Below are 22,708 nucleotides of genomic sequence, written 5' to 3' on the forward strand. Positions count from 1 at the left end.
AAAAGGATTATGTTAGGATGAGATGTGATGGCTCAGGGCACTTGAGAGTTACAAATTAGCCAGGAAAGACCTAAAAAGAGAGCTAAGAAGAGCCAGGAGGGGACATGAGAAGTCATTGGTAGGTAGGATCAAGGAAAACCCTAAGGCTTTCTACAGGTATTTCAGGAATAAAAGAATGACGAGAATAAGATTAGGGACAGTCAAGTGTAGTAGTGGGAAGTTGAGTGTGGAGTCAGAGAAGATGGGGGAAGCGCGCAATGGATACTTTTCATCAGTATTCACACAGGAAAAAGACAATGTTGTCAAGGAGAATACTGAGAATACAGGCTACTAAACTAGATGGGATTGAAGTACATAAAGAGGAGATGTTAGCAATTCTGTAAAGTGTAAAAATAGATAAATCCTGTGGGCCTGATGGGATTTATCCTAGAATTCTCTGGGAAGCGAGGGAGGAGATTGCCTTTGGCTTTGACCTTTATGTCGCCATTCTCTACAGGAATAGTGCCAGAAGACTTGGAGGATAGCAAACGTTGTCCCCTTGCTCGAGAAGGAGAGTAGAGACAACCCTGGTTATTATAGACTTACTTTAGTTGTTGGTAAAGTGTTGTGAGAGATAGGATTTATAATCACCTAGAGAGGAATAAATTGATTAGTTTCCCTACGGTGTGGAAACAGGCTCTTTGGCCCAACCAGTCCACACTGACCCTCCAAAGAGTAACTCACCCAGACCCACTTCTCTCTGACTAATGCACCTATCACTATGGGCAATTTAGCATGGCCAATTCACCTGACTTGCACATCTTTGGACTGTGGGAGGAAATCAGAGGACCCGGAGGAAACCCACCCAGACACGGGGAGAATGTGCAAACTCCACACAGGCAGTCACCCGAGGCTGGAATTGAACCTGGGACCCTGGTGCTATGAGGCAGCAGTGCTAACCACTGGCCCACCATGCCGCCCCCATGCCGATTAGAGATAGTCAACGTGGTTTTGTGAAAGGTAGGTCGTGCCTCACAAATCTTATTGCGTTCTTTGAGAAGGTGACGAAACAGATGGATGAGGGTAAAGCAGCTGATGTGGTGTAAATGGATTTCAGTAAGGCATTTGATAAGGTTCCCCACGGTAGGCTTTGCACAAAATACGGAGGCACGGGATTGAGGGTGATTTAGCGGTTTAGATCAGAAATTGGCTAGCTGAAAGAAGACAGAGGGTGGTCGTTGATGGGAAATATTCATCCTGGAGTTGGGTTATTAGTGGTGTACTGCAAGGATTGGTTTTGGGTCCACTGCTTGTTTGTCATTTTTATAACTGACCTGGATGAGTGCAGAGAAGGATGGGTTAGTAAATTTGTGGATGACAGTAAGGTCAGTGGAGTTGTGGATAGTCATGTTGTAGGTTACAGAGGAACATAGATAAGCTGCAGAGCTGGGCTGAGATGTGGCAAATGGAGTTTAATGTAGAAAAGTGTGTGGTGATTCACTTTGGAAGGAGTAACAGGAATGCAAAGTACTGGGCTAATGGTAAGATTCTTGGTAGTGTAGGTGAGCAGAAGGATCTCGGTGTCCAGGTACCTAGATCCTTGAAAGTTGCCACCTAGGTTGATAGGGTTGTTAAGAAGACATACGGTGTGTTAGCTTTTATTGGTAGAGGGACTGAGTTTTAGAGCCATGAGGTCATGCTGCAGCTATACAAAACTTTGTTGCAGCCGCACTTGGCGTATTGCTTACAGTTCTAGTCACCACATTATGGGAAGGATGTGGAAGCTTTGGACAGGGTTCAGAGGAGATTTACTAGGATGTTGCCTGGTATAGAGAGGAGGTCTTACGAGGAAAGGCTGAGGGACTTGAGGCTTTTTTTTTGGAGAGAAGAAGGTTGAGAGGTGACTTAATTGAGACATACAAGATAATCAGAGGGTTAGATAGGGTGGACAGAGAGAGCATTTTGCCTCAGATGACAATGATTAGCACGAGGGGACATAGTTTTAAATAGAGGAGTGATAGATATAGGACAGATGTCAGAGGTAGTTTCTTTACTCCGAGAGTAGTAGGGATGTGGAACGCACTGCCTGCAACAGTAGTAGACTCGTCAACATTAAGGGCTTTTAAATGGTCATTGGGTAGATATATGGATGAGAATGGAATAGTGTAGGTTAGATGGGCTTCAGATTGGTTTCACTGGTTTGCGTAACATCAAGGGCCAAAGGGCCTGTACTGTGCTGTAATGTTCTATTCTAAATTAGACCAAGGAGAACCAATAGATGTTATCTACTTGGACTTCAAGAAGGCCTTTGAGGTATACACAGGAGGCTACTGTGTACAATAAGGGCTCATGGTGTTACAGGCAAGCTGCTAACATGGATAGAAGCTTGGCTTTCTGGCAGAATGTAGAGTAGTGATAAAAGGGTCCTTCTCAGGGTGGCAACCGGTGACAAGTGGTGGTCCACAAGACTTAGTTGGGAACACAACTTTTCACTTTATATATTAACGATCTAGATGAAGGAACTGAGGGCATTCTGGCAATGTTTGCAGATGATACAAAGATAGGTAGAGCAACAGACTGCAGAATGAATTGGACAGGTTAGGAGAGTGGGCAAAGAAGTGGCAGATGGAGTATAATGTGGGAAAGTGGGAGGCCATGCACTTTGGTAGGAAGAATAGAGACATGGATTATTTTCTAAATGGGGAGATACTTCAGAAGTCTGAAATGCAAAGAGACTTGGTAGTTCTAGTCCAGGATTCACTCAAGGTAAGCTTGCACGTTGAGTCAATAGTTAGGAAGGCAAATGCAATGATAGCATTTATTTTGAGAGAACTTGAATATAAAAGCAATGATGTACTTCTGAGGCTCTATAAGGCTCTGGTCAGACCACTTTTGGAGTATTGTGCACAGTTTTGGGCCCAATATCTCAGGACAGATGTATTGGCCCTGGACCGTGTTCAGAGGACGTTCACGAGAATGGTTCTAGGAATGAACAACTTAACATGTAAGGAACATTTAAGGACTCTGCCTTTACTTGGTGGAGTTTAGAAGGATGAGGGGGGGATCTAATTGAAACATACAGCTTACTAAATGGCCTGGACAGAGTGGATGTTGGGAAGATGTTTCCGTTGGTAGTAAAGACTAGGACCCGAGGGCACAGCCTTAGAGTAAAGAGGAGACCCTTTAGAACGGAGATAAGGAGAGACTTCTTCAGCCAGAGAGTGGGAATCTATGGAATTCATTGCCACAGAAAGCTGTGGAGGCCAGGTCATTGAGTATATTTAAGGCTGAGATAGATAGGTTCTTGATTGGAAAGGGGAGCAAGGGTTATGGGGAGAAAGCAGGAGAATGTGGTTGAGAAACCTTTCAGCCATGATTGAATGGCAGAGCAGACTGGATGGGCTGACCAGCCTAATTTCTGTTCCTTTCTCTTATGGTCTTATAATGACTATGACATAGTTTATTGGCAGATGGGAATCTTGGAGCAACTGTTTCTATCTTCGTCTCACGTACCTCATTGTTAAAATGTAAAGTAACCACAGTTTCACTATCGAAACTAATGGCTGTCATCTGTCAGTCACTTCTCTCTAGTTCTCCACCTTTACCTATGTGTTCATTTCCATTAACCATTTATATTCTCTCTCATTTGCATTGTGACTTCCTTTTGTTGCTTGCATCTAATATTCCTCCATGGTATTGAAATCATGGATATCAAATGGCATCTTTCCATCCTTCACATTTCTAACTATTCGCTAAAATTTGTTTTCTACTTTTGAGCTCAAACTAACTTGAATATATTTCCATTTTGATAATATCTCCTCTTCCACTTGGATAATGGGATTACAATGGCATGTCCAAAGCCTTTCAGACATTTGGGAAATAAAAGTAAATGTGCCTTCACTGTGAATGATAATTGCTCTGTTTGTGTGCCATTGTTTAATTTCTCCTGCCAGTGTAGGTGAGAGATCAGAGACAGGTCCTGCAAACTATTCCAATTGTCTAGCTGCAAAAGTAAATGCAACCATCAACAATATATGAATACAGATAATGCACCTCGCTCACTAAAGGTCCAGGCTGCTCTCTCCTTCGTTGAAGAGTGCAACGTTCAAGTATTATTGTCTGTCAGAACTGTGTCCGTTCCAGTCTAACATGTGCTCTGTGCTTTAGAGAGAAGAGGAGCTGAGGAAAGAAGAGGAGCGTAAGAAACTGATTGAGGAAAGAGAAAAATTTGAGAAAGAGAGGATGGAGCAAGAGAAGAAAGAACAAGAAAACAGAGAGCAAAGATACCGAGAGCGAGAGAAACAGATAGAGGAAGAAAGGTATGCCTGACATTTGGGGAGCAGTGGATGGAGCAGTAATTATTGGAAATTTGCTTCTTACACCAAACACTCCAAGGGAATGCTGAGTGGCTGCACAGATGTCTGGTTTCCCAATGTTAATCAATGTTTGGGTCCTTTTTTACAGTAAAATAGGTCCAAAATGGTATTTAGAGCTCTTGTTCCATTAGAATGATTGCAATCAGTGTTTTTGAAATGTAAAAGAATGACAGCATGGAATGATTAAAGTCTGTTTGAGAGAGTGACGCAATCCTTGTTCTTCCATTGTGAGGTTTGTGCCATCATCCAAGGTAAACTGTTACTAATGTTTTCTTCCTAAACCAGATATAACACTCACTTTGAAATTACAATTTTTCTTTATTGTCTGGATTAAATGCTAAGCTCCTGAGTGATTTCAGCTATCTAGCTGGACAAATTTGTATTTCCAACTGTGAAGAATTCTTTATGCCCTTTTACTTTTCGTGTATATTTTCATTTCCAAGGTGTGGCAGCAATAGTGTAATAAATGTGGGATCTCAATTGGGCAATGGTTCAGGTAATCACTCCAGTCTATGGGTGATGCCAAGCAGAGTCTTGAGAGTGTGCCTGCTTTTTTGAAGAGCCGTCCAATTAATCCCATTGTCTGTCCCTTTCTCCTTATGTGAGAAATATTTTCTCATTTGGATATTATTCAGGCTGTTATTGAATTGGTATCCACTCTCCTTTCAGGTAGTGCATTCTAAATCTAACTACCAATACATAAAATTATTTCACCTCATTTGTCCTCTTGTACTTTAATCAATCACTTCAAATCTGTGCCATCTGATTATCAATCCTTCAGCCAGTAGAAACAGTTCCTATTTGTTTACACCACTAGACATCTGATGATTTTCAGCAGCTCAATCAGATCTCCTCTTATGCATTCTCTAAGGACAATGATCCCATCTTGTCATGTGGCATTTCGCAAAAAGGTCTATTTTCATGAATATATAAATAGTCATTCAGTAGTTCAGACACCTTGCGTATTGCTGAACAAAGACACTTTGTCAAGGCTGATCTCACGAAATAACAATGATGTTGGGCAACGGATGGAATTTTCTTTTGGGTGTATATTTTGCAATCTTTCAATCTGTGTTAGATTTAGATCACTTGGTTTTATTTATTTGCTAATAAACCTCTGCTTCGTTATTCAATTGTGGGCATCGCTGGCTGGGCCAGCATTTATTGCTCATTTCTGATTGCCCCTTGAGAAGATGGGCATGAGCTGGTATTTATTGTTGAAGCAAAGTCTTCACCCTTGTGTGCTCAAGTTTCAGTGAAAGGCCATCATTTTAAATTAGGAAACAAAATGATATAGCAGGCCAGTTTTCATTCTGGGACTTGACTTGTCCAGTACTAACATCAGCTGGGATCATAGCAAGTACATGAGAGGAGTGTGACTGGTTGACACATAGTATGCACATTTACAAGTTGGTGTTCCCTTAAATTAGTGACATACCAATGTTGACATTTTAGCTCGTGTCATTTATAAGAAGTGAACTATTTTCCTGTTATGCTATTAAAGCTACAATCTTTTCTGTTTCTGTTTAAAATTTAATAGCAGTGCAATGTATTATAAGGCCAGGACTGTAAGCATAAGTGTGTGGAAATACTTTTTATTCAGCGTGTACGGTCTGTCTTCTGACAATTCGCTTTGTGATCCTTGAATGCTTTCCCTATGTTATTGTGCTGTTTGGTCATCTCCAGCTTACATGTTAGTGAATAGGAGGTAATGATGAAGAAATGAATTTTCACATTATATTTGCCCAATTTTCATGGAGTTTAATACTGTTAATACACCTGCTGTGGGATAGTTTCTTCTTATATTCAGTTTTACCAGGGCAAGACTGAAATTGGAATTATTGACTGTCAGCAACATGGAAGTGGCTGCTTCTGAGCTCAGTGTCAGTATCACACATCTGTTTGAAGCAGGTTTGCATGGAGTTTTTTTGTCCGTGGGATGAGGGCATCACTGGCTAGACCAGCATTTATTGCCCAGAGGGCAGTTAAAAGTCAGCCCCATTGCTGTGGAACTGGAATTACATGGAGGCCAGACCAGGTAAAGATGGCAGTTTCCTTCCCTGAAGGGCATTAGTGACCCAGATGGGTTTTTCCAGCAATCAACAATGGATTCATGGTCATCATTAGATTCTTAATTCAAAATTTTTGTTGAATTCAAATTCCACCATCTGCCATGGCAGGATTTGTACCTGGGTCTCTGGATTAACAGTCTAGCAATAATACCACTAGGCCATTGCCTTCCTAAGTGGGAAGATGCTCAATTTAATGCTGTCATTTTCTCCTTCCAATCTTATCAGTGATATTGCCTTTTAATTTCACTATTTGTATTTTTTTTTAATTTTAGGAAGAAACTGCAAAACCTGGAAGTTGATGAAATCAAAAGTCCATCAAAACAGAACAACACCTGGGTCAGTGAGGCCTTTAGTTCTCCTTATAGATATTAATATATACCAATTACCCACTGATGACTGGCTGGCATTTCATTGGAACTGCCCCTTGGAGCAGAAAAGAGATTGCTTAACTGGTTCATTAACCGGAGTCCCCCAGTAAGTGTAACTCTGTGCTGACTGACTTGTACCTACCTCAGGCATTAAAAAAACACTAGATTCCACCACTGCCTCCACTGCATTCCTGTTGTTACAGACTTTTAGCAGAGTTTTGCAGAGTGTGAACAAGTGTCAACACATTCCAGTAAAACCTCTTGACCCTTCTGGTGCCCTGTGTTTCGGGGTTTTGGAAAGAGCTTGCACACAGAGGTATGAAGGACTTTGTACTCCAATTTTTTAGCATCCTAATACCACCTCATCTACAGAATAAGTACTGTTTGTTCTGTAGTAACTCGCTTAATAGCTTTAAGGAATACACTTTAGAATATGGAACTGTGTTGATTGAATAAAAGTTCATGGACCAAGTTAGACAGAGAAACACAAGGGAAAATGCCCTCCACTTTGTTCTATAACAGGTTCTCCACTTTGTTTCTTTATAGCTTTTAACTTAATTTACAATATGCAATCATTCAAAGAACAGAAGGATGTAACATTGTGTTCTGTAAAATTCATTATGCTGGTCTTTCACACTCTAGATCTTTGACTTATTGGAAAGTGCTACCTACCTTGAGATATTTTAAATAAATATGAATGTGAGCTGGCAGCATGCATTCACCAGTACTTTAAACAGTTATAATGCTCTCATGCTAAACAGAAGCACATTTTTTTAAAAATGTATTCATGAGATATAGATATCACTGATGGGTTAGCAATTACCGCACATCCATAATTGCCCTAGAGAAGGGGGTGATGAGCTGCCTTATTGAACTCTTCTTGGGGTGTTGAGACAGCCACCCTTCGGAGTTAGGAAAGGAGTCCCTTTTCAAGTTGTTGCTTTGTAGAGTTTGTATTGACTCTAAATAACAAACTCCTCTTTGGTTACCCATTGGTCAAGGGACCCATTGGTTGGAGAGAAACCCATCAAGAGAACAGATCATAGAATGCTCAAATGGTTGCAGCATTGTCCCATCATACTCTCGCTGGCTTTCTGCAACTGCACCTAAGCTAGTCCCATTCTCATTCATTCCTAATAACTCAGCAATTTATTTTCTCCAGATGCTTATTCAATTGCTTTTGAAACTCACAAGTGTAACACTGTCAGGCTGTGCATTTCAAATCCTAACCACCTGTCCATATAAACTTTATTACTGCCTTTGGTATTTTGCTCTTCCTCAATCTGATTGTATAACCTCCTCGCTAATGAAAACACTTTCTCTCTATCTACTCTGAATGTCTCCATCCATTTTCTTTTCTCAACCTTCTCTTTTTCGAAGGAGAACAACTCCAGCTTCTTCTATCTGTCGATGTATTGGAGATCTGATTGGAATTGTTCATGTAAATCCTTGCTGCACCCTCTCTAAAGTCTTCACATCCTAAAGATGCTCCCCCAAATTTGACACAATACTCCAATTGCTTTACAAAGGTCATTGTAATTTTGTTATTCTTGTACTTCATAACTGTTCTCTATTTCTGCTGTTTACAATATTATAATCCCATTTACATTAGCATGATTAAAGTCCTCTATTATCACTACAGAGACTACAGAGTAATTTCCTGCAAATTTATTTTAATCCTTTTATTTCTCTTGGCTACTGAATGGTTGCCTATGTAATGTGTCCAATAGTGTAATATATTTTCCCTTAATGTTAACTAAATAGATACAGTATTTGACACTCCTAGAACATCATCTTTCCTCAGGACTGTAATCTTCTCCTTGATCAATAAGGGTTCCATCTTCCTTTCTTCCCTATCTTACCTTTCCTAAACATGTTGGGTTCAGAATTGTTTTGTGCTCAGCCCTAGCATTTAGAATGAAGAACAGTACAGCACAGAAACAGGCCCTTCAGCCCACCAAGGTTGTGCTAATACATGATGCCTTTCTAAACCAAAAGCCTTTTGCCTCTATGCGGTCCATATCCCTCTGTATTCTTTGCCTATTCATATATCTGTCAAAATGCCTCTTTAACGTTGCAATTGTATCAATCTCCACCACCATGTCTAGCAGTCCCTTAAAACCTTCAGATACGTGTTCCATACGTGTCTGGGTAGACCATGGTGTTGCTGTGGTGATGTTCCAGTCCTGTTTTAAATCAAGTTGTGACTGATTTTATTCACGATTCATGTTGAAATATTTCACATTCTCTTGATGACATTAGTGTTGCCTCAGTGAGGAAACTTCTACCTTGAAACTGCTAATCTTGTTAACCAATGTAGACAATCTGGGTAACTTAGTTTTGGGCAAATACAATACCGTGGTTCATCACTGGTGTAGACCTCCAACCTCTTCAGCTCAATGTAAAGACTGCACTAAATCCCAGCTGCAGTTAGTCAGGCCTTTCCGCCACTTGCTTGCTCGCTTTTGCTGCTTTTAGATCTTCCACTGTCCCCAACCTGATCTATTCGATTTTGTTACATTTTTCATTTATAAAGGAATTAATAGACTTACGTCAAATGTTCAATGTTTTATGGTTTTTAGTATGTTTTATTATGTGCCACATAGATGTTGTAACTAAGCCTTGCCTCAGTTGTCTCTATCCATCCCGATTTAAAGTGACAGCAGTTGAGCTCAATGTGAGCCTGTGCTGGATCAATCACAAATATGCCGAATTCTAACCACCTTTATTTTTAAATAGGATGTGCAGAGGGAGGGAATGGAGGAGAACGAGGATGAAGAGAACAAAGGATCCAAGATCAGTGATTCTGCAGAGAAAGCAGCCGTAAGCCTTTCATAAAGCTCAGAGTGTGTGCTGATCTAGGATAGGCAGAAATATAACCATCTTGGGTGTTCCAAACGGTAACTCAGTGACAGATAATGTTACTGCAGGGTAATAAGACAAGAACTCACAGACCTGGCTAAAACTTGGACATTGTTATTCAGGTAGACGCGGCAGAATTTGGGATGGAATCTACCCCAGTACAAAAACAGGTGCTGCTTGTGTGAATCTCTTTCTGTGTTGTTATCTCTGAAAAAGTCAGGACTTAACACTGAGAGAAACAGGCAGACCAACGCCAGATATTAAGCAGGAAGGGGGTCACGTGCTTTTTTCAGTGGCTCCAGCCTTGGGAAAGTTTGCATTTGTGTCCCTGAGGTTGCATGGCTGTAGTGTATTGTGGTAATAAACTATATCTGTCCCGGCCAGCGCTGCTGTGCCAAAGCTGTCCTGTTGATGAAGATTAGCCAGACACAAAGATGCCAAATGGCATCAGAATAAGGAATTCTCTCCATTCCCACAGCCTTCCCCATGAATGTCTTACTTGTGCGTGAATATCAAACATGTAACCTTCATGCATGGTGAGGATACTCCGTTAAGCTGGAGGATATTATTAATCTCATGGTGTGAGGACTGAGTAACTCCTGAGTAATCATGTCATGACACAACCGTAAAGCTTTCACTCACTCGAGTGATTAAATACCTTTCCTCTGTAATTGTAGATTAGGTCCTAATGTTCTAGTCCCTATCTCAGTGATTTGAGGTATCTCTTAAGACTTATGCCAACCATTTATCCATATGTCCATGCCTCCTAAATGTGGGTGAGGGGGTCACTTGAGGATACTTATATCCTGCAGGAAGTGGCCCCCACAATCAGAGGGGGTCAGAAGCTTTAGCCTTACAGCTTAGGGTCTGGTCCCACCACCTCCAGTCTCACTGCTGGCACTGCACAGCCCCTGAGAGAGGGGCAACCTCCAACTGCATACTGCTGACCCCAGTATCGGGTTCATAGGTGGATTCCTCTGACCTTTTAGCTGTGCACAGTGCCCCCTTCAATCCAACTCTATATAGTTACGGTCATTAAGCTTTCCAGGGGTTTAAGACAGAACTACGTGGCGTATAGAAAAACAATTAAAGTATATGTAAAAATCAATGAGAAGCTGCGAGCATTGGGAGTTAAATGAAATATAATAGAATTACTGGTTTTTTCCTATCCATTAATGATAGGATAACAAAACTGCATGTCTCAAAGGTATCTGTTCCACTTTCGATAGCAGTTCATTGGAAAGACAATGGCATTGTGTTGTTACTGTCATAAGGTATTTCAACCACCCCCTCGCCATATGTACAAACATTATGGCACCATTGCCTTAAAACATGCTGTAGAACATTTGGTTTGGATAATCAGGTTTGACTTTCAGATAATGAAGCCTTAAGAAGAGATGTCAATGAAAGTTATGAACAAAATTTGGAAAGCTGGTTAAGCAAAGCAAAATTCAAATTTAACTTCAGAGTCACACCTAAGAACAAACTGGATCATTTTTAAAGATTGACATGTCCTATTTTTCTTACATTCCCTCCTGGAATCAGGAAGCTGCAGCTCTCATTGCACTGCGGGATGGAAATCCTCGGGAATTCTTTAAGCAACGAGAACGAGCCATGACAACAAGTTTTGAAACTGTACCTTTTTCAGGCCAAAGACCTGGTAGGAATGTCTTTTATTTTTGTTCCCATTTCAACACCTCCCACCCCTTCTTTCCCCTGCAGCCTCTCATTCTCCATGAAAATTCCTTCCATCTAAAGGGCAGAGTTAATGATTCTGCCTCTCTTTTTGTCATCAAATCCATCTCATACTTCAGTGTAAATAAACTGGGACAGCCTACTTACAGGCTTGTGGAAATGTTCATAATAAGTCATTAACTGCAAAATGTGACTGCAGCAGCCTCATGTGAGGCTGCTGGTAAAGCATTAACCCTCTTCTAACTGAGCTTTTTCACAATGTACCTGATCATAGCAGATAATAAATATTCAATGGGTGGCACAGAACAACACTTGGTTAGATCAACCTGTTAAATTGGTGGAGATCACATTAAATAACCAAAGCATGGAATGGAATTAATAAATTAATCATGGTGAATGACTTGGGCTGGAATTATTTAGCACTATGAATGTTGCTAGACTGAATAGTTGGGAGGGAATTGTGACTGGATTAGATGTTTTTGGAAATGCACATGAGAAAGCCTGCTGATAAACAGATGATGTGTTTGTGAAGGACCCAGGAGTGGGTTATCTCAGGTAAGGTAACCAGGAGTGGGGTGTGGTTGTATTCAGTTGTATCTGGTGATATAAATGTAGTGGGTTGAGCAGTGCCTAGTTGTGTTGGATAGCTATTTGTTGAGGTTGAGTCACTAATAAATGTGTTGAATGTTATTTAGGCAGAGAGTCCACCAATATTTGAGCCACCCAAAATGTCTTCATATTGAGTGCTCCTGGAGATATTCTCCCCAAAATGTCATTGTTTCCTCAGTACAATTAACCAGTTGAATTTTCCAAGAAACAGGGCTCCACTGTATAAATAGCTTCTTGCTGTAGAGGTGTATGGTCTGGAGTAGAAATAGAACTCAGACAGCACTCTCTGCAGATGCTATCCATACCATTCATTACTCCAAATGTTTAGATATCTGGGTATTTATCTTTTCATCAAACAAAGTTATATTTCTGAATTATTGCCTAGATTAATGGAGATACTTGGAGAGAAAAAGATGTCTAGACCATGCAAAGAAATGGGGTACTAAATGCTTCATGATGTCATTAAATCTAACTGAGGTCAAACGTCTCCTGTGCTTTTCTGGCTGGCTGGTGGAGAGGGTTTGTGGGGAGTGGTTACTCTGATGGGTCTGTTTCATGATCATATCTCCCCAACTAAACATAGAAAGGAATTTGATATTTGAACAATCAACTAGAAAACAATGTTGGTGAGTTAAAGCCAATCAATGCACTCTTTTTAACTGAAGCTGCACAAAGCTTTTTTCAGGAGGTCCAGTTTAGAGGGTGGTTGAGTGAAAATATTGAAAAAGAGATTTGTTAAACAACCGTTCAATTCCTTATAACTTCTCCTGTCACTAGTCCCAGTATCAGCTCTGTTGAACTCCCAATGTTTCTTCCAGGAATGTTGCACTCTTCAGATTCATTCTAACACCATCCTCCCTAGGTGGTCCTTTCAGCTTTCTGCTATGATGCTTGCCTTCTCATTGCTGCGGTCAGAAGTGCAGGATACTCTGAACGCTAACAAATATTTACATACTGCTTTTATTCTCCATAACTGACCAGTTTTACCACTTTTTACTGTGATGAGCACCAGACAGTTCTTGTGAAGACCAACTCCCATTTTGATGTTAAGGACACCACTGTATTGTTTAGCGCAACAATCAAGTTAGTGGTAAAGAATCATAACAGATCCAGCAGCTCAAAACTGAGCATCCACAAGGCACTGTGGGCCATCAACAGCAGCAGAATTTAATTCCATCACAATCTGCAACCTCATGGCATGGTCCATCAGTCATTCTATCAGCATCAAGTCAAGAGATGAACCTGAGTTCAATCAGCAGTATAGGAGATCATGCCAGGAGCAGTATCAGGCATTCCTAAGAAGGCAGTGCCAATTTGGTGAAGCTACAACACAGGACTATTAGACACTAGCAGAAGGATGATGTAGATAAATGATCCCTGAACTAAATCAGATGTTTGTACTCCTCATGCATCCAGTCATGAATGGTGGTGCACAATCAAACACCAACCACAGCAGGAGGTATCCTGGATGTTTACATCCACAATTAATGCATAGTGCACAGCAAAAAGGGAACTCCAAGGTTGAAGCATTTGTAACCATCTTCAGCAAGTGAATCCCGGTCATTCTCAGCCTCCCCTGAGGTCTCCAGTATGAAAGAAACCAGTCTCCAACTAATTCAGTTCATTTTGAGATATATCACTCCAAATTATTCATCATACAAAGACATGCCTGCACATACTAAACATTGCAAAGGCTACGGATTCAAACAGAGTCAGATATGGGATCATTTATCTATATCATCGTGTTGCTGGTGTTCAGCTAGAATGCTGAAGGTTTGTCCCAAACTATCCATTTCTTGAGCCAACCTATTCCAGTGCAGTTATAACACTGCATCCACCAACAAAGTTAATTAGTTGCAAATATAGGTATTTTTAATCAACCTGTTCAGTGGTGTTATGACTTGCCATTGGAGCAGGTGCAGCCTGAACCTAGGCCAGGATTAGGGACACTACCACTGATAATCAGAACCCCTTAAAACATTACCGGGTCCCTGGATTACTAATCCAACAGCCATACCACTCTGCCATCACATCCCCCTGTTTTGACTCCATAAAGCAATTGAGGAATTACACAGCAAACATTTTTAATCCAAATGCCTCTAAAATCCAAACACCTCTCTGGAGCAGGTGAGATTTTAACCCAAACCTCCTGGCTTATAGGTAGAGATGCTACCACAGCCCCACCAGAGCCCATAAGAACTAAAACCACATCGACTGACTGGAAAATTGATCCCAGGCCACTGAAATGCCTGAATTTAATGTTAATTATTAGACCACTGGGGCAGGTTTGCCCAAGTATAGATATTTTTTAAGCAGCCGGTTCAGAGATGTTATTACCCACTTCTGGAGCAGGTGGGACTTGAGTGTGGGCTTTCTAGCTCAGAATTTGGAACTTTATCACTGCACCATCAAAGCCCCCATATGCCCAAGTATATCTTGTTCATGGAAAAGCAGGAAAAAGCAATATGACCAATCCTTCTTTTCTCTTTCTCTTTTTTTCTAATTGACCTGATTCAGGGACATTATTACGCATTTCTGGAGCAGGTGGGACTTGAATGCAGGTCACCCTGACTAATCTCTTATCAATCATCAGCATATTAATGGAGGCTGGTGTTGGCAATATTACCAAGTAGCAATTATTCAGCAATAACCTGCTCATTGATGCTCAGTTTGGATTAAACCAGGATCCCTCAGTTCAATCTTGGTAGAAAGATGAGAAACATTTCCAGAGGGTGAAAGTGACTGCACTTGACACCGAGACAGCATTTTACCAAGTGTGGCATCAAGGAACCAAAATGAAACTTAACGTTAATGAGAATTAAAAAGGAAATCTCTCCATTGCCTGGAGTCATAGCTCACAAAAAGGTTGTTAGAAATGTTGTGGAAGCCAGTCATTTCAGCCCGAGTCATCATTACAGCAATGTGTCAGGGCAGTGTCTCAGCCCAGCAACCTTTAGCAGTTTCATCAATGCTCTTCATTTTATCAAAGAGCAAAAGGAGACATTGGTGATAATTGTAGAGTCCATTTGCAGTTCCTCAGATATTTGCCAATATCCACATTATAACAAGATGTAGACAACATTCTGGCTTGGTGATAAATGGCAAGGAAATATGTGCACCTCACAAGTGGTGGCAATGACTGTCTCCAACAAGCAAACATTGAACCACCTTCCCATGCTGTTCAATACAATTACCATGACTGACTCCTCCACTGGCAACATCCATGGGATACCGTAGTCCAGAATCTCATCTGGATGCGACCTGGTAATACCAAGGCTCCAAAAGCACATCGAAGACTCAGAATAGAGTAACTCAGCTCCTGACTTCTCAAAGCCTGTCCATGGTCTAAAAGACACCAGGCTGGAGTGTGATGGAATACTCTACACTTGCCTGGATGCAGCTTAACAACATTCGGGAAACTGAACAACATTCAGGTCAAATCGGTCCCATTGACCACAATCCTATCCATCACCTTCAACATCCTGTTTTAACTGCATAGTTATCATATTTTATTTCAGTTTTCATTCATGGCATGTGGTCATTCCCAGAGAGGGAATGTCTGTGAGGGAATGTCAGTTAATGCCTGTGAGATGGTGAGCTGCTTTATTGACCTGATGCAGTCATTGGGAAGGAGGTACACCTGCTGTGCTCTAAGGAAGACAGTTCCAGGATTTTGACACAGGAACAGTGAAAAACTGACAATATGGTTTCAAGTCAGGATCACGTGTGGCTGGAAGTGGAACTTGAAGGTGGTGACCTTCCCATACACCTGCTGCCTTGGCCTTCTAGGTGGTGAAAATCACAGGTTTGGAAGATGCTGTCAAAGGAGCTTTGGTGAGTGGCTGCAGTGCATCTTGTAGATGATGCAAACTGTTGTCCTCATGTGAGATAATCTAGAACCAGGAGTCATAGTTTTGAAATAAGGCGCCACCTATTTAAGACAGGGATGAGGAAAAATAGTTTCTGTCAGAAGATTGTGACTGTTTGGAATTCTCTTCCTAAAAAGGCAGTGGATGCAGAATCTTTTTTGTTTTTTTAAGGCAGTGGTAGATCAATTTTTGGATACCAAGGGGATCACGTTTATCTGAGAAATTCCAGAATATAAACTTGAAGCTAAAATCAGATTGGCCTTGATGTTGTTGAATGGCAGAGCAGGCTCAAGAGGTTGCTGCGAGGGTGTGCTCGTGTTCCTTGGATTAGTGATCAAGGCAGTGCATGGTGAAGGTGATGGTTGTGATGTCAGTGAAGCAAGCTGCTTTGTCCTGGATGGTCTCAAATTTCTTGAGTGTTGGTGGGGCTGCCTCCAGCCAGGAATGTGGGCTGTGTTTGCTTACATGGCTGACTTGTGGGTTGTCAATGAGAGACAGGCATTAAAGAGGTGTGAGGTGAGTTACTTACTGGCAACATTCTGGTTATAATAATCCTCATGCCTGATCTGCTCTCTCTCTCTCTCTCTCTCATATATATATATATATATATAGTTGGTACATTTTCTGTTTTTGATCCATGATAAACTCCAGTATGTTTATAGTAGGCAATTCAGTTATGGTAACTCCACTGAATATCAGTCAGAAAAGGTTAGATTCTGTCTTGTTGGAGATAGTCATTGCCTGGCAATTCAGTGGCACAATGTTTCTTGTTATTTCTCAGGTTATTTCTTGATAATGTCCAGGTCTTGCTGCATACATACATTAGCTGCTTCAGTAGTTGAGGAGTTGGGAATGGTTTGAAACATTCCCACTTCTAATTTTCTGTTGGTGGGAGGATGAAGCAGCTGAAGATAGTTAGGCCTGGGACGCCACCGTCTAAAAGTGTCTTGGAACTGAACTGATCTGATTGATTTCCAACAATCACAACCTTGTGCTAAGTATTACACAGAGATGTTTCCCCCCAATTCCATTGACAGCAGTCCTGCCAGGGGTCCTTGATGTTTTATTTGGTTAAGTGCAGTCACTTTCACCTCACCTCTGAAATTCAGCTCTTTTGCCTATGTTTAATGTTACAGCACAGTACAGGTCCTTTGGCTCTTGATGTTGTGACAACTGTGGAACCAACCTGAAGCCCATCTAACTTACACTATTCCATTTTCATCCAAATGTTTATCCAATGACCATTTTAAATTCCCTTAAAGTTGGCGAATCTACGACTGTAGTAGGCCTACTACTTTCTGAGTAAAGGAACTACCTCTGACAGTTGTCCTCATTCTATCACTCCTCAATTTAAAGCTAGGTCCCCTCGTGCTAACCATGTCCATCCAAGGAAGAAGGCTCTCACTTTCCACCCTATCTAACCCTCTGATTATCTTATCTGTCTCAATTAGGTCACCTCTCAACCTCCTTCTCACTAATGAAAACAGCGTCAAGTGCCTCAGCCTTTCCTCATAAGACCTTCCCTTCAATATGCATCACTTTATGTGACAGTATACCCCACTCAGATCACACTACACACTGAAAGTAATTTTCTTATTTAATTCATGGAGATTGGTGTCATGAGCTGGGGCAACACCTATTGTCCATCTTTAACTACTCTTGAGAAGGTGGGTAGTGAGCTATCTGCGTGAAAAGCTAAAATGGTACCTAATTGAGAAAACAGAGTCTTTGTGTTTTTTCACTTCCTTTGGCAGTTTGTATGGATTGGCCTCTCTTGAAACAGAGCTTCGTTGAGTTTATCCATTATGAATCACTGAGCCATCAGCTGTTGTAATAATCAATGAAGGACCTAAAGGATGGCCATAAAACCCAATGTCTTCCTTGAATCTTAACAAGGTTTTATTTTTAAAAAATCAATGTTTTGTTGATCAATTTTTTTTGGAAAGCCCTTTTCAACAAGTACATCCCCACTGCACCTCCTCCAAAGTTGTCAAAGCGATATCTTGAAAATAAAGCAGTTCATTGTCTTTCTGTTCGAACAGATGCTCACAAGTTGTCTGCAGGGATTTGATGATTTCTACTACAGTGGAGCCATGTTAGTCTCAAACCCAACTTACAATGTGTGGTGGTTCAGCAATTGAATCAGTTCATAAGCAGAAAGCTAGAACAGGACAAATAAAGAAAACTCAGGAATGTCAAAAGACATGGGAAAGTGATTCAGCATAGTCACGAATGATGGGAATGCCATTTTGTGGGGATATTAGAGGTGAATAAGAGAGACAGTAAATGAGAAGCCATTGACATTAAGAAATGGGATATATGTTGAATATAAAACAGTGATTGTTAAAAGTAGACAAAATGGAAAACTAGTAGGAACAAAAAAAAATGATGGAAAAGGTGAGGACAGGAAAACAGCAAAATGTCACAAGGCAGTGGGGAGAAATGATAGAAAAAAAGGATAAGAAGGCATGCACAAGTAATTAAAGAATGGTTTTTTTGAGGTATTCAATAATTTGAGTGTGTTTTGATGCAATAAGGTGATAGCAGTTCTCCGTAAGGTGGGAGCAGTGTAGCTGTGTAATGACTGAAGTTGGAGTAAATGTGGCGACTTGAATCACATTAACCCACCCATGGCATTTGACAATGTTTTTGAGTGTCTTATGGCACATTGGTAGTATTCCTACCTCTGAGCCAGGATGCCTGCATTTGGGTCCCATCTGCTCCAGAGGTCTCTGAACGGGTTGATGAAAAACTATCTAGATAAAGTATTTCAGCTGAGGTCTATAGAGATACATGGGAATTTGCTGAGTATGGGGATATTTGAATGAGCTATTTAGAATGGTATGTCAATAAGCAGGTTACACCGTATTAGTTGCATTACCCACCTCATCAATCCTTTTTACTACCCCTTAAACCTCAAAGCTATTTGGCTATTGTGTGTTACTGACTGGTGTGACACATTCTCCCCACAGGTCGAGTGAGCAGCCCCTTCCTTAAGAATCAACACAGTCTGCCCGAGCGATCATGGTCCCCACCAAGATCCCCTTGCCCTCGAATCGCTGCTAACCATAACCCCCTCCAGTCTTGCCCCTCATGTAGGTATACTTTATAATCAAATATAGAGTATCATGTTTCTTGAAATAGAAGCATGCACTTTATAAAGTATGGAGGCTCTTAAAGGATTCCAGATGCTGCTCAAACCCATTTAACATACTGTTTAAAACTAATATGTCTTGGGTAATTGATGTATGCTCTTAGGCAGTATTTCACCTCTGAGATTTTTTTTTCAGTTAGCCCATGACAAAGAGAATGATTGTCTTCTGCCTTCTTGAGATCTGGCTGAGGAAGTAGGATAGAGCAAAAGAGTCCAATTTCCTCAATTTTGTCTAGCTCTCTTCACAAAATTATGTTACAACCTGAGTCTGTTTTTTTTCAGTTTATACTCCCTGGGTGAGAGAAAAGCAAAGTGATATGTCATCTGGAAAAGGATTGCTTTCAGAATGAGATGTTTGAAAACTAGAGACTTAGGCAGCTTTGGAGTTCCTTAAAACATGTATGACATGTACCTCCTCTTCCATTACAATAGGTTTCTTTTCAAGGTGTAAGCCACCTCTGAAATAATTTACAGCAGATCCTGACTGGAGAAAGGGAATGGCAATAGGGAGATGTTAGTGTGATATGTAATCAAGGGGTTCTGAAAATATTACGTTAGATTTTGAAACCCACGGCATGGATGCAGTTGGATTGATACAAAAAGTCCTATAATGCTTTTCCAAACAGAGTAAAAACTTCTTTTGTCATAACCGACAGTTATTCCTCAACTAGACACCTACACAGATTAACCTGTAGTTTCCTCCACATTGTGCCCAACTATACACAATTTATGCGCAAAAACTTACATGGTTCAGTAGTTCAGAATTGCTGGTAAAATGAAATACTGCAGTGATGCAAGTATGTTCAACCTTTGGCCTTTCATATCATCAGTCTTATACCTAAATAAATCATTATGCTCAAAATGCATTGTACCCCCAACTCTGAAATATGAATCTGTCTGGGAGCTGTTTCAACACTGCATCTGAATTTTCAGGCTCAGCAGAAAGCAATGCCAATGTTTTGTTCTTTTCAGTTGCAACTTTCTAAAACAAGTATGAGATTTGCTCTTTACATTCTGTTTCTTGATGGCAACACGTAAATCGCATTTCCCAATTGAAAATTACTTCTTTAAAAAAGTGTGCCTAATCTGTCTAAATGATGGTCAAAGATTTAAAACTTTAAAAATTAAGATTCATGAATCAAACATGTGATGTGTGTGTGCTTAGCATTTCCTTGGGTCCTGATTGTTTACACTGACGTATACCCATGTTAAAATTTAGATTTCTTCTGATGAGACTGCGAGAATTCCTGGGTATGACTTGACATTGGTAACATGGGCACAATTTCAGATGCAATTTCTGGATTGGGTGGAGGAAACTCCAGGTCACAATCTTGTTATTTATTTAATTGCAGTTTATGGGACTTGGTTGCCTTGTTTACTTTAATTACAAAAAGTGACTACACTTCGAAAAGTTCTTCATTAGATATAGTGTTTTGGAATTCCTGAGGACACAAAGGATGTTTGAAATAAATGCAAGATTACTCACTCTTACTGATTTGTAGTTACTAATTGCCATTTGGTATCATATAATATTTTAATAAATTTAATTTTGTTGGCCTGATTGATTTACCAACAGATGATTCACACAAAACAACTCTTAAAAATGGCCCCACACTTTTTTTTATCAGTTGGAGTGTCACTGGTAAGGATAGCATTTCTTGTTTAACCCAAATTACCCCTGGAAAGGAACAAACCAGGAAACCTTTATAATTATTCTCTCTGTCTATAAATTACCTTAATTTCAAATGATCCATACACTCACTAGTTGAGATGTGTAGATCGAGTACACTAATCTAAACTACATACCGCATTGCTTCAGAATGGAAATGTTGATGGAGTAAAACTGGGGAAATTATTAATTTTATTGAGAAACTTTTCAAGGACAATGTAAGGGGGGCCTAATTTGCACTTAGTTGGTGTTGTCTGTGATCTAGGAATGGTACACATATGCACAGCAAAGACTCGGGCTGGAGTTTCAGTTCTTAAATTTACCAACAGTTTATTTGATTAGAAGGGAAATCACAGGCAGAAGCAGAAACCCCAGTTTTAATCTCCAAAAGTACCTTTGTTTTATTTATTGATCAAGAGGTTCTATGGGGTAACTCAGTCATGTAATTAAGTTACTATAAATTTTAGCAGAGGGTAACAACATCCAAACATTGGTGATTTTCCACTCCCATTGACAGTCTGCGTTTTTATATTTTTAATTCAATTCCTTCTCATTTGGTAATAAAATTTCAATTGAAACATCAGATGCAGAATAGAAGAATGATTCAGAATGTTTGAGGAGACTTTAGAATTAATGAGTGAGAGGAGAGACTCAGTAAGCCACAAGAGGGAAGAGGAACAGGAGAATGAATGGACTTCTGCCCTTCTCCAATACACAGTGGCACTTGTTTAGATCCTGACATTATGAAAGGCATGTACTCAGGGCAGCTGCCCACCTACTTAGTAAAGGGAATGTTGCATTGTATCCCAAGGGAATCTACAAAACAGGAAGGAGGTATATAAAAGATCGATACAAGTAAGGAAATTATACATTCCAAAATGCTTGTGAACATATTAGTACTTTTCCTCTAATGGACTCTGTGTGTTATAACAATATGGGTTGAAGAGAAAATTTCTGATTGAGTCTTCAGTGTTATGTTTTTTCAGATGAGCTTGTTTAAACATTAACAATCCATTATGGTGCTTTCATTTTCATTTTTAAATGTGTACTCTGCTTTTGCTTTTATGACAAAGCTACATTTTATTTGCTGTTGTATACCTCACCCGAATGCGACGTAGCATATCCATGTTTCTGCAGCTTGGAACGTGCAAGTACTCTTCAGGAAGCTGATCATACAGAGCCCTGAGTTCAGAATGGGCACTGGCTAGGAAGAAAAAGATCAAAGAGAGAATTTCTGTGCTGTTTTTACAATGCTGGCTCACTGGAACTCCTGAGTAAACTGCTAATACCCTCCATATAATACCATTTTTCCAGGGTTTCTATTGATCCTCCGCAGATGTTACATTAGAAATTGAGAGAAAATTGTGGAAATTCTTTTATGAAACACAATATTGTACAATTAGACAGAAGCTTCCCAACCAGTGCTCATCCTTTTGAAGCATATTTAGAAATGAACAAAAACAGATTATTAAAATTAATAACTTGACTTTATATTTTGAATAGAAACATATATTTTGGATGTTAGATTTTGTCATCCCTTCTGTCCTAAAGTTGATAACTCATGCTAATGACAATCCCTTGCTCTCGCACGTTACCCAAGAGACTATGCTTAATATGAGAGTCTGAACAATAAGTATGGATGATTTATTCATTTGTTGCAGTAATAACAGTCTCGGCATCCTCTTTCCTTGGTCTTTACCTACTGTCCCTTGTTGGAAGCAAGGGTTCATGTCCAGAGGTGAGAATTCTGCTGCTCTTCTCCATTGTCTCAAGTCGAGTGACATGAAGTTAGATTTGTAACCCTGGAACTCCTTCATTGAAGTCATCTAACTCAGGCCATACTGAAAGTCAATACTTTCAATGTTTCAGGCCTTCATGGCTCAGTATCACACACACATCAGTGCAGTGTACCAGAGATCCAGTCAAGGAAGGATTTCCTTCATCTGACAATATAAATATTGTAAACATAATTGTTATAATGTCACCAGAAGGATATTGCAGTTGTCACAGACAAATGGTAAGTAAAGTCAAAGACAACAGGGTGCATTTTCAGAC

General features: G+C 40.3%; 1 protein-coding gene across 4 annotated transcripts in view; it reads left to right on the plus strand.

The window, feature by feature from the left end:
* Positions 1–22,708, plus strand: part of LOC122556823 (drebrin-like) — a 213,175-nt gene that overhangs the window by 170,256 nt on the left and 20,211 nt on the right. For 3 of the 4 annotated variants that reach the window (XM_043704031.1, XM_043704032.1, XM_043704033.1), the window contains exons 7-11: positions 4,147–4,298; positions 6,700–6,763; positions 9,535–9,618; positions 11,203–11,317; positions 18,803–18,925. In XM_043704031.1, the coding sequence (XP_043559966.1) occupies positions 4,147–4,298; positions 6,700–6,763; positions 9,535–9,618; positions 11,203–11,317; positions 18,803–18,925 (538 nt within the window). The remainder of the gene's footprint in view (positions 1–4,146; positions 4,299–6,699; positions 6,764–9,534; positions 9,619–11,202; positions 11,318–18,802; positions 18,926–22,708) is intronic. The other variant, XM_043704034.1, reaches the window with a different exon arrangement.

This window comes from Chiloscyllium plagiosum, chromosome 14, assembly GCF_004010195.1.
Source record: "Chiloscyllium plagiosum isolate BGI_BamShark_2017 chromosome 14, ASM401019v2, whole genome shotgun sequence".
NCBI lineage: Eukaryota > Metazoa > Chordata > Chondrichthyes > Orectolobiformes > Hemiscylliidae > Chiloscyllium > Chiloscyllium plagiosum.